The sequence below is a fragment of the Babylonia areolata genome, chromosome 21 (genome assembly GCF_041734735.1).
Source record: "Babylonia areolata isolate BAREFJ2019XMU chromosome 21, ASM4173473v1, whole genome shotgun sequence".
Classification (NCBI taxonomy): domain Eukaryota; kingdom Metazoa; phylum Mollusca; class Gastropoda; order Neogastropoda; family Buccinidae; genus Babylonia; species Babylonia areolata.
Window position 1 is genome coordinate 44,335,794 of NC_134896.1, and position 20,161 is coordinate 44,355,954.

The following is a 20,161-nucleotide window of genomic DNA, read 5'->3' on the forward strand; positions in this document are numbered from 1 at the left end:
CATCTCAAGGCTATCGCCGCGTCAATAACTACTACAAGGATAAAAAAAACCAACCAATTAAAACGAGTCATCACTTCAAACTTTCCACTCCAAAGTTAAAAAAAAACTTCCATAGTTTAAAACCTTCAAATCTGGTTAAAAATGTTCACTTCTTTTAAGAAGTCCATCAGCGACCACGGAGGGACATCACGAAACAAAGTCTTCAAAGAAACCGCCGTGTAATGTCTGCGTCTAACGTCATGCAGATCCCAACAATCAAGGAGCACGTGTTTCACCGTGAGAGGCTCGTCACAGGGAATGCATCGAGGGGCCTCTTCCCCCTTCAACAAGTAAGAATGAGTAAAAAAAAGTGTGCCCTGCACGCAGTCTGCACAGCACAGACTCCTCCTTTCTGTTCTTCACCCCCGAAGGGAGGGTCTCTTTTAGGTCTGGACGGATCTGGAAGAGCTTGTTGTCCGTCTGGGTGTTCCACTCCTCTTGCCAAAGATCCTTAACGTAAGTGTTCACCTTTTGCTTCATGTCTGTGTATGGTACAAAGGATCTGGATAATTCTTTCTTTACAGCGTTCCTGGCCAGCAGGTCCGCCCTTTCGTTACCACAAATGCCAACATGTCCGGGAACCCAGGCCAACACAACCTCGTATCCTTTCTTCGTTGCGAGAGTAAAATCTTCATAAAATTCCAGCAGTTTGGGATGAGTGATATTCCTGCAGGCGATCGCCTCCAGGGCTGACAAGGAGTCGGAAAAGATCATGAATCTCTTTTGTTTCGAAGAGAGAACCATTTTTACCGCCAGAACCAGTGCGGTCAGTTCCGCAGTGTACACCGAGCTGTCAGACAGGATGTGCTCCGTTGAGGGCCGGTCAGGAAAGGCGGGACAGAACGCAGATGCAGCGACTCCGTCCTCTGACTTGGAACCGTCAGTGAAGATGCTTTGAAAAGTGGGGAATTTGTGGCAGAGTTCCGAAAAGTAGGTTCTGTAGGCCAGAGAACTGGTGGTGTCTTTATGGTACGAGGCCAGATCGAATTGGACCTCAGGTGTTGTAAAGGTCCACGGAGGGCTGTCAGGGAACTTAGAGAAATCTGAGATGCCACTGACATCCAGATCAGCATTTTCTAAGTGCGGCTGAATGCGGAGTCCGAGAGGAGGTATGCAGTTTGGGTTGTCTGTAAATTTCTTATCGAAAGGGTTGTTGAATACAGCGTCGTAAGCAGGGTTTGTAGGTTCAGAAAACAATTTCAAATAATAATTCAGGGTCAGCTTCAGTCTGCGGTTGGAGAGAGGCAGTTCCCCCACCTCTGCGTACAGGCTGTGCACAGGGGTGGTGCGGAACACACCCAAGCTGAGACGGAGCCCTTGGTGGTGTACAGGGTCCAACAGTTTCAGGTAAGACGGTCTGGCCGAGCCGTATACTACACTTCCATAATCCAGTTTGGACCGGACCAGGGCTCTGTAGAGGTGCAAGAGAGTTCTCTTATCAGCACCCCAGTTCGTGTGTGCCACAACTCGGATGATGTTCAGGGCTTTTTGGCAAGATACTTTCAGCTGTTTAATATGGCTGAGGAAGTTCAGCTTCTGATCAAAGACGACCCCTAAAAATTTGGCTTCCTTGACCGCCGGGATGGTGGATTTTCCCAGACGGATTTCAGGGTCCGGATAGAACTGGCGAAAATTATGAAAATGGATGCATTCAGTTTTGGAGGACGAAAATGTGAAGCCATTCTCCTCTGCCCAACACTGGATTTTGTTGACGCAGAGCTGAAGCCGTCGCTGGATGCTGGCATACATGCTGCCAGTTGCATATAAGGCAAAATCGTCCACGAACAGTGAGCTGTCCGATCCCTTCTGAACGGATTGAACAATGTCATTAATTTTGATGCTGAAAAGAGCTGGCGACAGGATGCTCCCTTGCGGGACGCCCAGCTCCTGCTCGTGAATGTCGGACAGGGTGGTGCCGACTCTCACCTGGAATTGTCTGTCTTGTAAAAAATTGTGGATGAACTGAGGCAGGTGTCCTCGGAAGCCGAGCTTGTGCAAGTCCGAGAGAATTCCAAATTTCCAGGTGGTATCGTAAGCTTTCTCCAAGTCAAAAAATATGGCCACCACATGTTGTTTGTTTACAAAGGCATTTCTTACAGTGGTTTCCAGACGAACCAGATGGTCAACGGTACAGCGATGCTTGCGGAAACCGCACTGTTCTTTCGCCAGAAGGCCGTCGGTCTCTAGTTTCCACATCAGTCTACTGTTGACCATCTTCTCCATCAGTTTGCAGATGCAGCTGGTCAGTGCTATTGGGCGGTAGTTGGAGGGGTTCGAGGGATCTTTTCCCGGTTTCGGCAGCGGGATTATGAGGGCTTTCCGCCTGGAGGGTGGAAAAAAGCCTGTGACCCAGATGTGGTTATAAACTTTAAGCAGGGTGTCCAGACAGGTTTGGGGAAGATGCTTTAAGAGTTTATAATGGACCTCGTCCATTCCTGGACAGGAATCCGTACAGGTCTGAAGGGCAGATTTAAGTTCATTCATTGTGAAAGGAAGGTTGTAATTCTCTGTGTTGTCGGAAAAGAAGTTACATGGTGTTTTTTCTGACAGGTTTTTGGTTCTTAAAACTGAGCAGATTTGTTAGCAGATCTCGAGTTCTGTTCAATTGTGGAGGCAAGCAAATTGGCAACTGCTTTCTTTTCTGTGACCAGAGCGTCTGAAAGTTTAAGATGATGAAAGACTGGGCATACGTTTTTGCCCTTAATTCTTTTTAAAACCCTCCACACTTTCTTCTTGGGTGTGTTGGAGGTTAAGGAAGAGCAAAAATCTCTCCATGACTTCCTCTGGCTCTTTTTAAAAACATACCTGGCTTTCGCCCTCAGCTGTTGATGGGTTTGAACGCTATCGGTCTCCGGTCTCCAAAGACGTGTCGCTGCGCTCTCTTCCGAGACTTACGGGCCTCCCGACATTCCGCGTTGAACCAGGGCGTTCTTGGCACCTGAGGCTTGGAGGTAGATGATGGGACTGCTGCTTTGGCGCAATCTAAAACGATCCGAGTCAGAGTGTCAGCAGGGTCCTTGCTTTTCAATACTGTTTCTTCCTGCAGCTCCGCTCTTATCTTCGTGGTAAAAAAACTCCAGTCTGCTTTGTCATAGTTCAGGCGGTCCGGCAGAGAGTCACCTTCTCCATCTGTGGGGTGGAGGACGACAGGAAAGTGGTCACTCCCGTGCAGATCGTCGTGCACTTTCCACTCGTAGTCCAGGACCAACGATGGATCGCAGACCGACAGATCTAAACACGAGAGCTTTCCAGAGGACAGATGAAGGTAAGTGGGAGACTTGTCGTTAAGACAGCACAAGTCCATGTTGGAAAGAAGGTTTTCCAAGAGAAGACCTCGGGCTGATGTCATCTCACTTCCCCAGAGCGGAGAGTGTCCATTGAAGTCGCCCAACAGTAAAAACGGACGTGGGAGCTGATCGACCAGGTTCATGAGGTCCTGCCTCAGAACACGGACGGAAGGAGGAAGGTAGAGAGAGCAGACAGTGATGGTTTTCTCAAGTGTGACTCTGACTGCCACCGCCTGTAAAGGGGTGCTTAAAAGAACTGTACTGTATAAAAGGGACTTGCGAATAAAAAGAGCGACACCTCCCGTCAATCCCTCTTGCTTCGGTTGAGCGGGTTTAAAAACGGAGTTAAAACCAGAGAGAGATAAAACCTTGCCATCTCTTTGCAGAGTCTCCTGCAGCGCCAGCACTGAAGGTTTCAAAGCACGACAAAGCAGCTGGAGTTCCTGGAAATTGGCGTAGAACCCCCGGACGTTCCAGTGGATCACTGCCATTAAGAAGGTTAAAAAAAATAAAGCAGCAGCCTATTCCATCGCTACCCCCTGCTCCTCTGCTTGCGGTGGCTCAAGGTCGGCCAAGATGGAGTATCTGTTTTTTTAACTGGATTTTTCTGATTCCGACGAAGTCGGAATATCCACGACCTCGGCTCTTCCCGATCCCGCCGAGGCCGCAACCCTCCCCTCCTTGAGTTTAGGAGGTACGGGGGGTTTCTGGCCACTTCTGCCAGCTGGAGGGCCAGGCAGACGAGAGGTGGGGCGAGGGGGGCCGGGGGGTGGGGTGGGGCGGGAGGCAGACAACGTGCCTCCGCCCGAGGCTTTCCGCTCCCGCCCAGCAGCCCCTGAGGACTGCCGCGCAGGATAGGAAGGGGTGGACACGGCGCCTCCACCCAAGGCCAACGGTTCTAATGAGGCAGGAACGTCGTCCATCTGCGTCCCTGTGGACGTCGTCTGGACCGCGATGTCCACCGTCCTGGGTCTGACGACAGAGGCATACGACGCCTTAGGCGACGCGGCCTCCACCTGTTTCCTTGCCTCAAAGAAGGATATCTTCTTTTCTGTCTTCACCTTCTGGATTTGTTTTTCTTTTTTCCAGGCGGGGCAGTCTTTCGATGAGGACGGGTGGCTACCTCCGCAGTTCGCACAACGGGCTGGACTGACGCAATCGCCCTGGTGCGCCGCCTTCGAACAGGTGCCACACCTCTTCCTCCTTGCATCAGTCTCTCACGGGTCCAAATTTCTGACATTTAAAACATCTTAGAGGGGACGGCACGTACAGGCTCACACTAACCATCAGGTATCCGACTCGAATGTCCTTGGGGACATCCGGGCAGCAGAAGGTGAGGAAGAAAGTGTTGGTCGGGACTCTGTCTGACCCCTTCCTCACCGTCACCCTGTACACGTCGGTCACTCCCTGAGAGGACAGCTCGCTCTTGATCTCAGCTTCAGACACACCTTTCAACTCCGGGCATCTGATAACTCCCTTTGAGCAGTTGAGACCTTTGTGAGGGGAAACCTTCACCGCCCTATCCACAAAAGTGGTCGCCTTGAGAAGAAGCTGTGTCTGCCTTTTTGACTCTGCACTAAAAATGCTCCGCTCCTCAGCCTCTTGATGGATTTCAGCGATCCTGCCAGACACTGAAAGCCCTTCTGGATAGCGAAGGGGCTGAGAGCCGACAAGGGCTTGTCGTCATCAGCGCCCTCCATCACAAGCCACGATGGCCAAAATCCAGAGGTCTCAACGACCTCCGAATCTGTGTCTGAGTCGTCTGTTCCTTGTCGTCATCTTTTTCCAAATGTAGGGGTGTGTAATTGTTTGGAATTCATGTTGAAAAAATTATAAATTCATCCCTCCTTTACCCACCCACCATGGGGTCCAACTTAGGGGCCAGGGTCAAGGGAACACCAGCTTGACCCCTTCCAGGTTTCGGGAGGGATATACGACCAACAGCCTAGCTCCAACGTGTTCACCCCCGATCATGCCCAGCTCCCGGGGACAGAGAACCGAGCACTACGGGGGTTACCTTCGTTAGCCTCTAAACTGCCAGTCTTGACCCAGCCCCACGAGGGGGTAGCCGATTGACACACACGGGCCAATGTGTGCCGCCTGTCTTAGGAGAGGTCCGAGCCAAAGGGATGTGTTGAGAACAGCGTGCTCTCTCAATCCCCAGGATCTCATTCCCCTCCATCACAGGTCACGCCGCACGGCAAACACGGCGGGCCTGAAGAAGGCCGCAGAGAAAAAAGAATGTGGAAAAGAAGGCTTGATGGGGAGCTGAGGACAGAAAAAAGGCGGTAAAAAGAAGAATAGAGAATAGCGAAAGGGACAGTGGGTCACGTTTAGTTTGGGCCTCACTCACGACCTGTTCAGCATGGGAAGCCCTATCAGGGGCATCAGTACAAAAACCACCACTTATTCAGCCCGAACAGCTACGATGGCTATGTAGGCTGTCAATTCAGACCTGGGACCAGAGCAGCAAAACCCCAAGAAGCACTGATGCCCCCGCCGACATAGCTCGCTCGATCACTGGCCACTAAGCCTCCCGACCACGACAAGGTAGTGACCCTCCCGGGAGAGGGTCAAGAGAACACCAGCCTGACCCCCTCCAGGTTTCGGGAGGAATTAAAACGAGTCACCACTTCAAACTTTCCACTCCAAAGTTAAAAAAAAAAACTTCCATAGTTTAAAACCTTCAAATCTGGTTAAAAATGTGCCCTTCTTTTAAGAAGTCCATCAGCGCCCACGGAGGGACATCACGAAACAAAGTCTTCAAAGAAACCGCCGTGTAATGTCTGTGTCTAACGTCATGCAGATCCCAACAGTCAAGGAGCACGTGTTTCACCGTGAGAGGCTCATCACAGGGAATACATTGAGGGGCCTCTTCCCCCTTCAACAATTACGAATGAGTAAAAAATAAGTGTGCCCCGCACGCAGTCTGCACAGCACAGACTCCTCCTTTCTGTTCTTCACCCCCGAAGGGAGGGTCTCTTTTAGGTCTGGACGGATCTGGAAGAGCTTGTTGTCCGTCTGGGTGTTCCACTCCTCTTGCCAAAGATCCTTAACGTAAGTGTTCACCTTCCGCTTCATGTCTGTGTATGGTACAAAGGATCTGGATAATTCTTTCTTTACAGTGTTCCTGGCCAGCATGTCCGCCCTTTCGTTACCACAAATGCCAACATGTCCGGGAACCCAGGCCAACACAACCTCGTATCCTTTCTTCGTTGCGAGAGTAAAATCTTCATAAAATTCCAGCAGTTTGGGATGAGTGATATTCCTGCAGGTGATCGCCTCCAGGGCTGACAATGAGTCGGAAAAGATCATGAATCTCTTTTGTTTCGAAGAGAGAACCATTTTTACCGCCAGAACCAGTGCGGTCAGTTCCGCAGTGTACACTGAGCTGTCAGACAGGATGTGTTCCATTGAGGGCCGGTCAGGAAAGGCGGGACAGAACGCAGATGCAGCGACTCCGTCCTCTGACTTGGAACCGTCAGTGAAGATACTTTGAAAAGTGGGAAATTTGTGGCAGAGTTCCGAAAAGTAGGTTCTGTAGGCCAGAGAACTGGTGGAGTCTTTACGGTACGAGGCCAGATCGAATCAGACCTCAGGTGTTCTAAAGGTCCATGGAGGGCTGTCAGGGAACTTGGAGAAATCTGAGATGCCACCGACATCCAGATCGGCATTTTCTAAGTGTGGCTGAATGCGGAGTCCGAGAGGAGGTATGCAGTTTGGGTTGACTTTAAATTTCTTGTCAAAAGGGTTGTTGAATACAGCGTCGTAAGCAGGGTTTGTAGGTTTAGAAAACAATTTCAAATAATAATTTAGGGTCAGCTTCAGTCTGCGGTTGGAGAGAGGCGGTTCCCCCGCCTCTGCATACAGGCTGTGCACACGGGTGGTGCGGAACGCACCCAAGCTGAGATGGAGCCCTTGGTGGTGTATAGGGTCCAATAGTTTCAGGTAAGACGGTCTGGCCGAGCCGTATACTACACTTCCGTAATCCAGTTTGGACCGAACCAGGGCTCTGTAGAGGTGCAAGAGAGTTCTCTTATCAGCACCCCAGTCCTTGTGTGCCACAACTCGAATGATGTTCAGGGCTTTTTGGCAAGATATTTTCAGCTGTTTAATATGGCTGAGGAAATTCAGCTTCTGATCAAAGACGACCCCTAAAAATTTGGCTTCCTTAACCGCCAGGATGGTGGATTTTCCCAGACAGATTTCAGGGTCCGGATAGAACTGGCGAAAGTTATGAAAATGAATACATTCAGTTTTGGAGGACGAAAATGTGAAGCCATTCTCCTCTGCCCAACACTGGATTTTGTTGACGCAGAGCTGAAGCCGTCGCTGGATGCTGGCATACGTGCTGCCAGTTGCATACAAGGTGAAATCGTCCACGAACAGCGAGCTGTCCGATCCCTTCTGAACGGATTGAACGATGTCATTAATTTTGATGCTGAAGAGAGCCGGTGACAGAATGCTCCCTTGCGGGACACCCAGCTCCTGCTCGTGAATGTCAGACAGGGTGGTGCCGACCCTCACCTGGAATTGTCTGTCTTGCAAAAAGTTGTGGATGAACTGGGGCAGGTGTCCTCGGAAGCCGAGCTTGTGCAGGTCCGAGAGGATTCCAAATTTCCAGGTGGTATCGTAAGCTTTCTCCAAGTCAAAAAATATGGCCACCACATGTTGTTTGTTTACAAAGGCATTTCTTACAGTGGTTTCCAGATGAACCAGATGGTCAACGGTAGAACGATGCTTGCGGAAACCGCACTGTTCTTTCGCCAGAAGGCCGTCGGTCTCTAGTTTCCACATCAGTCTACTGTTGACCATCTTCTCCATCAGTTTGCAGATGCAGCTGGTCAGTGCTATTGGGTGGTAGTTGGAGGGGTTCGAGGGGTCTTTTCCCGGTTTCGGCACCGGGATTATGAGGGCTCTCCACCAGGAGGGTGGAAAAAAGCCTGTGATCCAGATGTGTTGTAAACTTTGAGCAGGGTGTCCAGACAGGTTTCAGGAAGATGTTTTAAGAGTTTATAATGGACCTCGTCCATTCCTGGACAGGAATCCGTGCAGGTCTGAAGGGCAGATTTAAGTTCATTCATAGTGAAAGGAAGGTTGTAACTCTCTGTGTTGTCGGAAGAGAAGTTACAGGGTGTTTTTTTCTGTCAGGCTTTTGATTTTGATAAACCGAGCAGATTTGTTGGCAGATCTCGAGTTCTGTTCGATTGTGGAGGCAAGCAAATTGGCAACTGCTTTCTTCTCTGTGACCATAGCGTCTGAAAATCTGAGGTGATGGAAAGTTGGGCAGACGTTTTTGACCTTAATTTTTTTTTAAACCCTCCTAACTTTCTTCTTGGGTGTGTTGGAGGTTAAGGAAGAGCAAAAATCTCTCCATGACTTTCTCTGGCTCTTTTTAAAAACATACCTGGCTTTCGCCCTCAGCTGTTGATGGGTTCGAACGCTATCGGTCTCCGAAAGACGCGTCGCTGCGCTCTCTTCCCGACTTTCCGCGTTGAACCAGGGCGTTCTTGGCATCTGAGGCTTGGAGGTAGACGATGGGACTGCTGCTTTGACGCAATCTAAAACGATCTGATACAGAGTGTCAGCAGGGTCCTTGCTTTTTAATACTGTTTCTTCCTGCAGCTCCGCTCTTATCTTCGTGGTAAAAATTCCCCAGTCGGTTTTGTCAGAGTTCAGGCGGTCAGGCAGAGAGTCACCTTCTCCATCTGTGGGGTGGAGGACGACAGGAAAGTGGTCACTCCCGTGCAGATTGTCGTGCACTTTCCACTCGTAGTCCAGGACCAACAATGGATCGCAGACCGACAGATCTAAACACGAGAGCTTTCCAGAGGACAGATGAAGGTAAGTGGGAGACTTGTCGTTAAGACAGCACAAGTCCATATTGGAAAGAAGGTTTTCCAAGAAAAGACCTCAGGCTGATGTCATCTCACTTCCCCAGAGCGGGGAGTGTCCATTGAAGTCGTCCAACAGTAGAAACGGTCATGGGAGCTGGTCGACCAGGTTCATGCCTCAGAACACAGACGGAAGGAGGAAGGTACAGAGAGCAGAAAGTGATGGTTTTCCCAAGTGTGACTCTGACTGCCACCGCCTGTAAAGGGGTGCTTAAAGGAACTGTACTGTATAAAAGGGACTTGCGTATAAAAAGAGCGACACCTCCCGTCAATCCCTCTTGCTTCGGTTGAGCGGGTTTAAAAACGGAGTTAAAACCAGAGAGAGATAAAACCTTGCCATCTCTTTGCAGAGTCTCCTGCAGCGCCAGCACTGAAGGTTTCAAAGCACGACAAAGCAGCTGAAGTTCCTGGAAATTGGCGTAGAACCCCCGGATGTTCCAGTGGATCACTGCCATTAAAAAGGTTAAAAAAAAAAAAAAAAGCAACAGCCTATTCCATCGCTACCCCCTGCCCCTGATAGCGAAGGGGCTGAGAGCCGACAAGGGCTTGTCGTCATCAGCGCCCTCCATCACAAGCCACGATGGCCAAAATCCAGAGGTCTCAACGACCTCCGAATCTGAGTCTGAGTCGTCTGTTCCTTGTCATTGTCTTTTTCCAAATGTAGGGGTGTGTAACTGTTTGGAATTCATGTTGAAAAAATTATAAATTCATCCCTCCCTTACCCACTCGCCATGGGGTCCAACTTTGGGGCCAGGGTCAAGGGAACACCAGCTTGACCCCTTCCAGGTTTCGGGAGGGATATACGACTAACAGTTTAGCTCCAACGTGTTCCCCCCCGATCATGCCCAGCTCCCGGGGACAGAGAACCGAGCACTACGGGGGTTATCCTCGCTAGCCTCCAAACTGCCAGTCTTGACCCAGCCCCACGAAGGGGTAGCCGATTGACACACACGGGCCAATGTGTGCCGCCTGTCTTAGGAGAGGTCCGAGCCAAAGGGATGTGTTGAGAACAGTGTGCTCTCTCAATCCCCAGGATCTCATTCCCCTCCATCACAGGTCACGCCGCACGGCAAACACGGCGGGCCTGAAGAAGGCCGCAGAGAAAAAAGAATGTGGAAAAGAAGGCTTGATGGGGAGCTGAGGACAGAAAAGAGGCGGTAAAAAGAAGAATAGAGAATAGCGAAAGGGACAGTGGGTCACTTTTAGTTTGGGCCTCACTAACGACCTGTTCGGCATGGGAAACCCTATCAGGGGCATCAGTATGAAAACCACCACTTATTCAGCCCGAACAGCTACGATGGCTATGTAGGCTGTCAATTAAGACCTGGGACCAGAGTAGCAAACCCCAAGAAGCACTGACGCTCCCGCCGACATAGCTCGCTCGATCACTGGCCACTAAGCCTCCCGACCACGACAAGGTAGTGATCCCCCCGGGATGGGGTCAAGAGAACACCAGCTTGACCCCCTCCAGGTTTCGGGAGGAATGCAAGAGTAGATGGAGTAACAAGGCCAAACTTATAAGGAGAGAAGAACAGGACCAAATTAGTCATTAAAAACTCTGGCAACAACAGGAGCAATTCTGCAAATTTTTTAGTTCAGTCACATACAAACAAATCAATGTCTGTGATGCTGTGACTTCACATTGATTTGTCAAAACTGTGAATGCCAGAACTGAAACCTGGAGACGACACAGATGCATTTCAGGAACATTCTGACTCAACAGCTAATGTTTATGGCATGGATGCAGAAACTTATGTGCCTGTCTTGCAGGAAAGGTATGCAATACTTTGAACATGATGCCTGACAACAATTTATATGATCATTTGAAAGATGCATTACAGAAACTGTTCACACTTATCCCCAAGGCATATCATCAGAAATTCTAAAAAGCTCAGAAAGATGGTAGCTAGACTTTCCTTCAGTTTGGGAAATATGGAAAAGGATTCTGAACTACTGGAAGACTTTGGCTAATGTTCCATTGGAAGACTTGATTTTGATAGAACAGCCGAATAATTCAGTGACTAAAGACTTGTCTATTTATATCACCAAAGGAAAACCTACTTCATTCAATGAAGGGCCAACTGCTATGCCAAGGGAAAGTGGCCGGTGAGGTGTAGATGATAGCTACCTTGGGGTGCAGGTCTGGGACCATTTGAGGGACCTTATGGAAGTCTGAATGGTTCAAATCCTATACAGTCATCTGAGCCCACATATAGAGGCCAACACTAGATTCTCTTGACCAATCTCAGCAAGGGCACTACAGACATGAGCATCCCAAAGCAAAGAAAGATGGCAACCAATTTGATGCCTATGCCATTAACCAACAGATAGGTGGGTTGATGCATGTGTAATCTCCACAGTTGGTGGCACAAAGATGCATGGCAGGGGAATCAGATGGCTCATGCCCAGCTCTTCCCATGTTCCTCAGTGTGGTGGAAGGACCTGTCCATGACACTCTGCATGACATGGATGCCACATTCATGTTTGTGAATGAAACATTTCTTCCGAATCCTGAGAAAGGAGAAATGTGTCAGGTTTCAGGGATCCAGAAAAGTTTCCATGCCTCACATCCTATCATCTGCATTCATGTGGACAATCCTTACATTGAGCAGGATGTGTGGCAGGTCTCAAGGTAAACCTCCAGATGGTCAAGAGTTTACAAGCCAAAGATATGTCATTTGATTCGCTCCTCTTTGTCAGATGGCAAAGCCAGAAGACCACAACACTTTGACAAAAGGGTCACAATATCTCATGGTCAAAGGAACCCTGTACTCTGTCTTCAACAAGGATGGAAGTTGGCGCCACCAACTGTTGGTGCCAGAGGGTTTGAGACCCACTGTCTTGTCATTGGCTCATTATGCTCCTTTGGCAGGATCCTTGAGTTTTAAATGTACCCAGGAGCAGATATGGCAAGACTTTTACTGGCCAGGCACGAAGTCTGATGTCCAACAATATTGTCATTCATGCAATGCTGCAATCTGTCCACCTGTGACCGAAGAGGATCCTGATGCAGAGCTTTCCACTTTGGGACTAAGGTATTCATTCCCTTGATATTACTCAGGGCTGAGGTATCATGGGATGATGTGCAGAACACACCAAATCTTGACTCTGGTCAGAAGGCTGAACTCAAAGATATTTGTCAGCAAACCAGTGGGGTGCTTACTGACCTACATCTCAGATCCAATGTAGGAAAGTGTGAGCTGGATTTAGAACAGATCGCTCCTGTGCTGGTCTATCAGTACCACTAACAGACACTATCAAGCCTGATGTTGAGGCGTGCTCAAGATGGGGATTACTGAGTGAGCCCTGTCACCACATTCATTCCCCATTGTCCTTGTGAAGAAATAGGATGACAAGGTGAGGTTATGTGTTGAATAGTGACAGCTGAACCAAGTTTTATGGTTTGTTGCAGAACTGCTTTGCCTTACAGACCAGATTTATGCCCGATTGTGTGTCAGACCACTTGGCAACAGAAAGTTGGTCATGCCAGCCAGCCATGCAGCAAGTTGTCATGTGGTTTGCAGCTCGTTGAGCAGCACATCATATTCCTCCATTTCTTCCCCATCTTGGCCACCTAGATCAATGTCAGATTCATATTAAAGCTTTTCTTTTTCATATCATTCCACTTCTTATGGTATCTGATCCAATTCCTCTTGCCTGTAGTCAGTCATACTGTTGATCTGAGAAGCATGCACAAAAGGTACCATGGTGAAAATCTGTTGGGTTTATTCACAGTCGCGCACAGTTCCTTTCTCTTTTCTGTGAATGGGACAGGCACTGATTCCAAAATTAGTGCTGACACCTCAAAGGACTATAGTAGAGGTTCCCTCATTAATTTTCAAGCCCCCCTGAGTGATAACACAAAGTGAGCACAAGGTGGAAAAGTACTTGCAGTTTTTTCCCTTGATTTTCGATCACCAGTGATCAATGGAGAATTTTCAGAAATAATCATACATAAAAACATTTTTTTGTTAATAAAAGCAATTGTTCACTAACATGAACATAAACAGAAGCATTTATCATGAAAAAAATCATTGTCCTGAATCTACGCGAAAGGAGAAGATAGCCACATGCTTTCGCTTCCGACACCATCTTGAATTCTGACATTTGACCCAACAAGTGCTCGCCAATTTTTCCTGCAATACAAATTCAAACGATTCTTTCTCAGAAAACTAAGCCTTTGATAGCTCCCATGAAGAGACCTGGGAGCTACAGGATGCCATGTCTGAAAGCGATACAGACGAAGACCCCATCTGCCTTCGTCAATTCCAGACCAATGCAGACGATGCCATGTGTGAGTGTTTCGTTTTCATCATTCTATCTCAGTTAACTAAAAACATTACCATTGCATTGTGATATACAAAGGATGAAAACTGATCACTGGAAATCATTTGTTGGCTTATTTTTGTGTGTGTCTTATTGATCATTTGACAGTCAATAACATATAAACATATAATTCTGCTTCAACACATCACCTGGATCTAGCAGACTGACTCAGTTTCTGCTTGCAGATGAGCAAGTACTTTGCTATGACAAATCAAGAAAAAACTTAGCAATTGTATGAACTGTACTGATGCTGCACTGGTTATAATCATGCGTGTCCATGATTTATGTATTTTTCAAATGACAGTCTGTGTGAGTGTGAGTGTGAGTGTGTGTGTGTGCATGTGCATGTGCTTTTTACCCCATTGAATACAAGGTTGTGTATGAAAGTGTGTCCAGTTTGTGTGTGTGTGTGTGTGTGTGTGTGTGTGTGCTTTTTTCCCTTGCATACCAGGTTGTGTGTGTGTGTGTGTGTGTGTGTGTGTGTGTGTGAATGTGCATGTGCTTTTTACCCCATTGAATACAAGGTTGTGTATGAAAGTTTGTGTGTGTGTGTGTGTGTGTGTGTGTGTGTGTGTATGTGTGTGTGTGCGTGCGACATGGTACTAATGCCAATGGCCAATGCGTGTGTGTGTGTGTGTGTGTGTGTGTGTGTGTGTGTGTGTTTGTGAGTTTGTGCATTATTTTTTGTTGCACATTTGTATCAGCTGCAAAAAAAGTTATTTTCGCTGTTTGTTACAGGAATGTAGGTTACAACACGTCAGGATCACAGAACCCTCTCCAACCCTTTTGAACCCGGTGTCTACCTGGAGGATGTCAAAACAAGGGCTGACATCAATATTTGCAGCCATTATTATACAATGGGGAGACAACAAAACTGTTTCATTTCTGTCTGCAACTCATGCAGCAAACAGAACCGGCTTTGTTCATCATAGATCAAAAGCTCTGGGGAAATTTAGAAAAATCTATATTAGACAGCTGTAGCTAGTCAAAAACAATGAAAATATGGGTGGGGTAGACAAAAGTGATCAGTTAATACACAAATACAATTCATTACACAAAACAAACAAATGGTGGAAATCTTTTTTTTTCCCCATTTCACTGACATTGCATGAGTAAATGCTTTATCTTATTTCAAGATTTTAGAGAAGAAAAAAATCACCCAGACATCCCAGAATTACATGGACATAATAGATATGGTCAGTCAGATTTTACCAAAGAAATGATTTGACAGCTTGCAAGTCTCGCTGATTATGAACATGTTCCAGAAGCATCAATGAAATTGTGCATATTCACTAAACATTTCCTTTTTTCTGTTAAAAAAAAGTTATACAGAGTTAAAGAAAGAATCTTTTTTTAACCAAAAACTATGATGTGTGTTACCTGTGGAAACCACATGTACTTTGCGGATAGCAGGAGCTGCCTTCTGAGTTTTCATGAAGGTAAGGTGATGCATGCATATGTGTTATAATCAAATGCAAGGATGATAGGGTAGTGGCAGGGTCTGTTTTTTTTTTGTTTTTTTTTGTTTTGTTTTGTTTTTTTGTGGCTTTTTTTGTTTTTCTTCTACCAGTAAGTGATGACTTCTAAGACAAGTATACTCTGTTTATTACCAATAGTGTTACGACAAGGAAAAGCCTGAATGGAAGGGTGATGACTTTTGAAAATAGTATGTATGCGTTTATTTGGCCCAAACATTTTTTCATAGTTTCTTCTTCATGATGTTTTCTGTACATTTTTTATATACTAAAAAAAAAAAAAAAAAAAAAAAAAAAATCTGTAAAAACAATTTGGTTTCTTTTTAACATTTCTCTTCATAACCCACATGTATCCAAAGAACCAAACCAATGTTTCCACTGTAAGAACAAGTCATTTGTTCAGGTAGGAGTGGTCAGTCTATTTTTAGCAGTGCTGCCTACCCCCCTTTTCAAGTTCCAGGGATACACATCTTAAAAACCAGGGACAAAGCCTGATTTCCAGGGACACCTCTTATGACGTCAGATTTTACCACCTCAAAGAAAATGAAATGAAAAATTACCTTTATTTACACTATGTACAACATCTCCAAAGGTGAGTTTAGCTGTGCTGGGGCTGAAGAGACCGGTAGCTGTCCCTTTGCTTCTCGCACACTGAAACTGCTTAGCAATTTCAGAGTCGGGGAACATAAGTTTCACTGCTTTGCTGAACTTATCCAGGGCAGCCATAGGCAAATTCAGCTCAACAGCTAAGTCTACCATCATGGTCTCCGCTCTTATGACTGCATCAGTGTCACGGTTCTCCTCCTTTCTCGCACGCTGAAGAAATCCAGTGATCTGGAAAGTCTTCTGAGCATCGTGAATTTTGGTGTGTTTTTTATGCTTCTCGGTCGACACATGGCGAGTGATTTCGTCCCGTCCTCCTGAACCGATGGAAAACTCGCAGGCACAAATTTCACAACAAGCGTAAGTGTCTGTCTTGCCGCGCTTAATAAATGGCCATGTCTCGGTGTACTTCGCAATGAAAGTTTGATGCCGTTTTGCTTTCTTCTTCGATGTAGATTCGCACTCCTTGCTGCTTCGCTTCGACGCCATTATTTCAATCTCTCTCGAAAGTTCCACATCGGCCTATACGCATGCGCGCTGGTCACACTTTTGGCGGTGTGGCCATAGTCAGTCGATGCGTATTCGCCTAAAGACTTTTTCCAAGGACACGAAACCGAAAAGTGGATTCCCAGGACGGACTGTCCGTTTTCATTGTTTTCCGGGACAAATACCTGTACCCCGGGACGGTAGGCAGCCCTGTTTTAGCGACAAAATCAACAAATATAATAAAAATTTGTTGTTTAAAAAAAAGAAACTGACTGTAGTTTGTGAATAATTGATATTTTTGTATCCTTGAGATGCTATATTAGTGTTTATTGTGTAAGCTCTTGTGTGTGTTTTTTTCAGTAAGAAGTCTGTAATGTGATTAATGTGATTTGTAGTGATCAATCTGGAAATGTAGTTATGTTTTTATTCATAGCACTGAACATGTAGTTTTTGACACAGTACTGTGAATTTTGTTTCAGATGAAAGAAAAATGATTGCTTTCTCAATAAAAGTTAAAATTGTGAACTTGAACCCAGTATCTTGGATTTTTTGTTCAGTGAGAATGTGAAAATTACCAAAAATGCTCAATTTTCTATTTTTAGCAACAGAGGTCAAAGGTCATTAAAATGAATATGTTCCAAAAGCATTAAAAAAAATCATATTTTAAAAGTTTGTTTTATTCTGATGACATTGGTATATCATACATTAAGTTTGGTCCATAAATGCCTATTTTAGAAGCATTTTAAAATTGCTGCATAGTTACTGCTAAAAAAGTGCGGATTTAAGTCCAAGCAGCACTGACTTACTTTTGTGAGAAGACGAATATAACATCCTTTTTTCTGTTGTTCATAATATTTTTTTTTAACCAGCTGAGTGCCTGTAAGACATCAGCTGATGTGCTGCATATATTTAGATTTTTCCTTCACTGGAGTTTGGTATAATGAAAATGGTTAGTTTAATGTGTCTGGATTATAAACATACTATGTAAGTGAGATTCATCAGGTGGAAGACCCCTTTTTCTCAATAATGATTTGCTAACTAGACCACTTGGTAAAGAGGGTTTGCCTCACATGCCAGAAAGGTGTCAGACACTTTGTCAAGTGAAGATAGTTGTCCCAGTCAGCCAGTTTACACAACTTTGCTAGCTGTGCTAATGATTATGTTTAACGATTATAGATGGATCTGTCTTATAGATGATACGTTTGAACTGGAAGATGATGGCAACGACAATGACGAAACTGACAACAACATCCGACTCCTTACTTCAGTCCATCTATCCCATCAGACATCATTCTGAGTGAGTGACCGTGACTTACAGTGAAGGTGTGGCATTTTCACATAATTTGAGAAGAAGGGGAGGAGAGATAGAGAAGTGGTGAAAGAAAAAAGGTCAAAGGCCAGACAGAAGGTGCATTAAGGGGTGTGGCACCTACCTGTCACTAAACTGTCTTTCTAAATGAAAGAAAATAGGTTAAAGGCCAGACAGAAGGTGCATTAAGGGGTGTGGCACCTACCTGTCACTAAACTGTCTTTTTAAATGAAAGAAAATAGGTCAAAGGCCAGACAGAAGGTGAATTAAGGGGTGTGGCACCTACCTGTCACTAAACTGTCTTTTTAAAATGTTCAGCTGACAACAGTCAATAATCCATGATTTTCTTGAATCCCAGGGTTGAGAGACGATAGATGGGAATAACAATTTTTTAAATATATTTTTAAAAATACTTTTTCACGCTTTTTGTCACTGATCAGTTGGCCGATTTATCTACAGCGAAGACAAAGTGGGTGCACAGCAGACACTTTGTCGGATCAGTTACAACCAGGAGGAAGGGAATATCATCAAAGTGCTCTCTCCTCGAAAGGAGGATGGTCTTAGGTGTAAGAAAAACTTAATGGTCACTCTCTGACAACATTGTGGACTTTTTGTCTTGACTGAACCCACGTGTTATTGCTGGGACAGCAATTCACTTACATAACAAGTGCTGTGATTGTTATAGTAAATCTATATGCCATTTTTTTCTTCTTTAAGTATGATTAGACAATAAGCATGTTATTTCTTCCTGTATTGTTTTTCTTTCTGGGTGTCATTCTGTGGAAGTGGAAATAGATTTTTTTAATGGATAAAAATTATCATCCTTACTTTCAAAGGCCTGAACATACCTAGATTCAAAATAATTTAGGGAAAGCTCGGATTCAAAATCCATAATCATTTTCCTTTACAAAATCATTTACTTTCATTCTGTATCTTCAATAGTTTTAGTGCTAGAATTCTTTGAATTCATTATCAATAATTTCTCAAAATTCCCTGGCATGGGGAGATAATTTTTTGCAAAATTCCTTCTTAGGAAAACTGCTTGACCTTTCAAGCCCTTGTTCAACCCAAAGACATTACCAGCATTGACAAGGATGGTAGCCTTGAGCAGGAGCAGCTCCTCCTTGGTGACAGCATACTGCACCATCTGTTCCGTGACGGCTGATACTTGCTCCAGGATCTCCGTCATACCCATCACCACCCAGAGTGGCCTGCAGACAATACACTTTACATTTCCTTTCAAATCTTTTAACAGGTTATAACAGAACACTAAAATACAAGCTAGTACATGAAAATAACACAAAAGTGAGACTTTCTTTTGGAGCAAGAATATCATCATCTGTGATCAGCAGGCTGTATGTCCATGAAATCATACTACTATATGTCCCCCCGTCGGGATTGATCACTTTGTCCATAAAATCATACAACTGTATGTCCCCCAGTGTTGAGTGATTACTTTGTCTATGAAATCATACTGCTTTTTGCCTCCTAGTGCTGAGTGATTGCTTTGTCCATGAAATCATATTACCATATGTCCCCTTGTGTGATTGCTTTGTCCATAAAACCCTACTATTTTATGTCCCCTGTTGTTGAGTAATTGCTTTGTCCATGAAATCATACACTGTCCCCTATGTCCCCTGTTTCATTTATGTCAAGATATCTGATTGACCCCTCCCTAAGAAAATGTATTTTGGCAAATTCACAGCCACTTTGTATCACCGCGAGCAGAAAATAATGTCTGAAAACATTAAGTTTTCAAGTTGTCTGACAAAATGACATTTTTCTGCAATGTTTGATAAAGATATTGTCTGCCAAATCTGCAAGAAGTCCTGTCCCCTTTTCTTCTGATGGACCTGATGTCAACCCCATGGCTCCCTCTGAGACCCCTTCCCTCCCCTTTCTTCAGAGGAGACTCATCAGTCATCCAAAGGAAAGACATCTACGACACCAGAAAAGATGGGACAAAACTTTTCAGAAAGAGATGTCTCCCAGGAAACATTAATGTTCAGGACAAGAACTGTTTCAAGCCAAGCTGCCATTTACTCTAAAATTGGAGTCCTGGAACAGAGATAAACGTCTTCAGAGCTCCCTTGTCCCATACACAGATCTTCCCAGAGCATCCTGAGAAAAGGGCTCTCTCAAAACATCAGAACAGGCTGTCCCTGGCACAACTTCAAAGTACACAAACAGTGAGATGACCTAATGGATTGTTTGTTTCTGGTGACCCATGTTAACAGCTTTTGGCCTGTCCCCTGGACTTTGTTCTTTGGACTGTTTGTTGCAATCAAAAGTAGAGTCAATACAAATAACCCTTTTCTTATGTACAGTAATAAGTAGCTACACTAACTGCACACATCTTACGAAATAAGAAAACTGAAATCATGTTTCTGATATCTTTAAAAAAAATTAAATATTTTTTGTAAATAATAATCTGCAGAATAAGCAACCATTTCTCTTGACAAATTCAGACTGCAAAGTTCTTGCATAATGTCTTGAATTTTGACTCTCCTCAGTTACAAAGAACATTATCTGTGAAGATTAAACTGGTTTCCTCAATGGCAGAAACAGCAGAACAATAAGATTAATTAATGATACACTTAATTATTAACACAACAGGACTTGTGCTAGCTGTTTACTACAAAGCAAAAAAAGAAATGCAACAACCGATTACATTTACTATCTTTATTTTTTTGCCAACTGGAAAAAATTGTAGAAAAATAACGGAAGAACCAAGAATGTCAA

The 20,161-nt window shown here is 45.2% G+C and overlaps 1 protein-coding gene across 2 annotated transcripts in view; it reads right to left on the reverse strand.

The window, feature by feature from the left end:
- Window positions 1–20,161, reverse strand: part of LOC143296332 (uncharacterized) — a 486,076-nt gene that overhangs the window by 16,404 nt on the left and 449,511 nt on the right. For both annotated transcript variants that reach the window (XM_076608201.1, XM_076608202.1), the window contains exon 9: window positions 18,500–18,630. In XM_076608201.1, coding sequence (XP_076464316.1) covers window positions 18,500–18,630 — 131 coding nt within the window. The remainder of the gene's footprint in view (window positions 1–18,499; window positions 18,631–20,161) is intronic.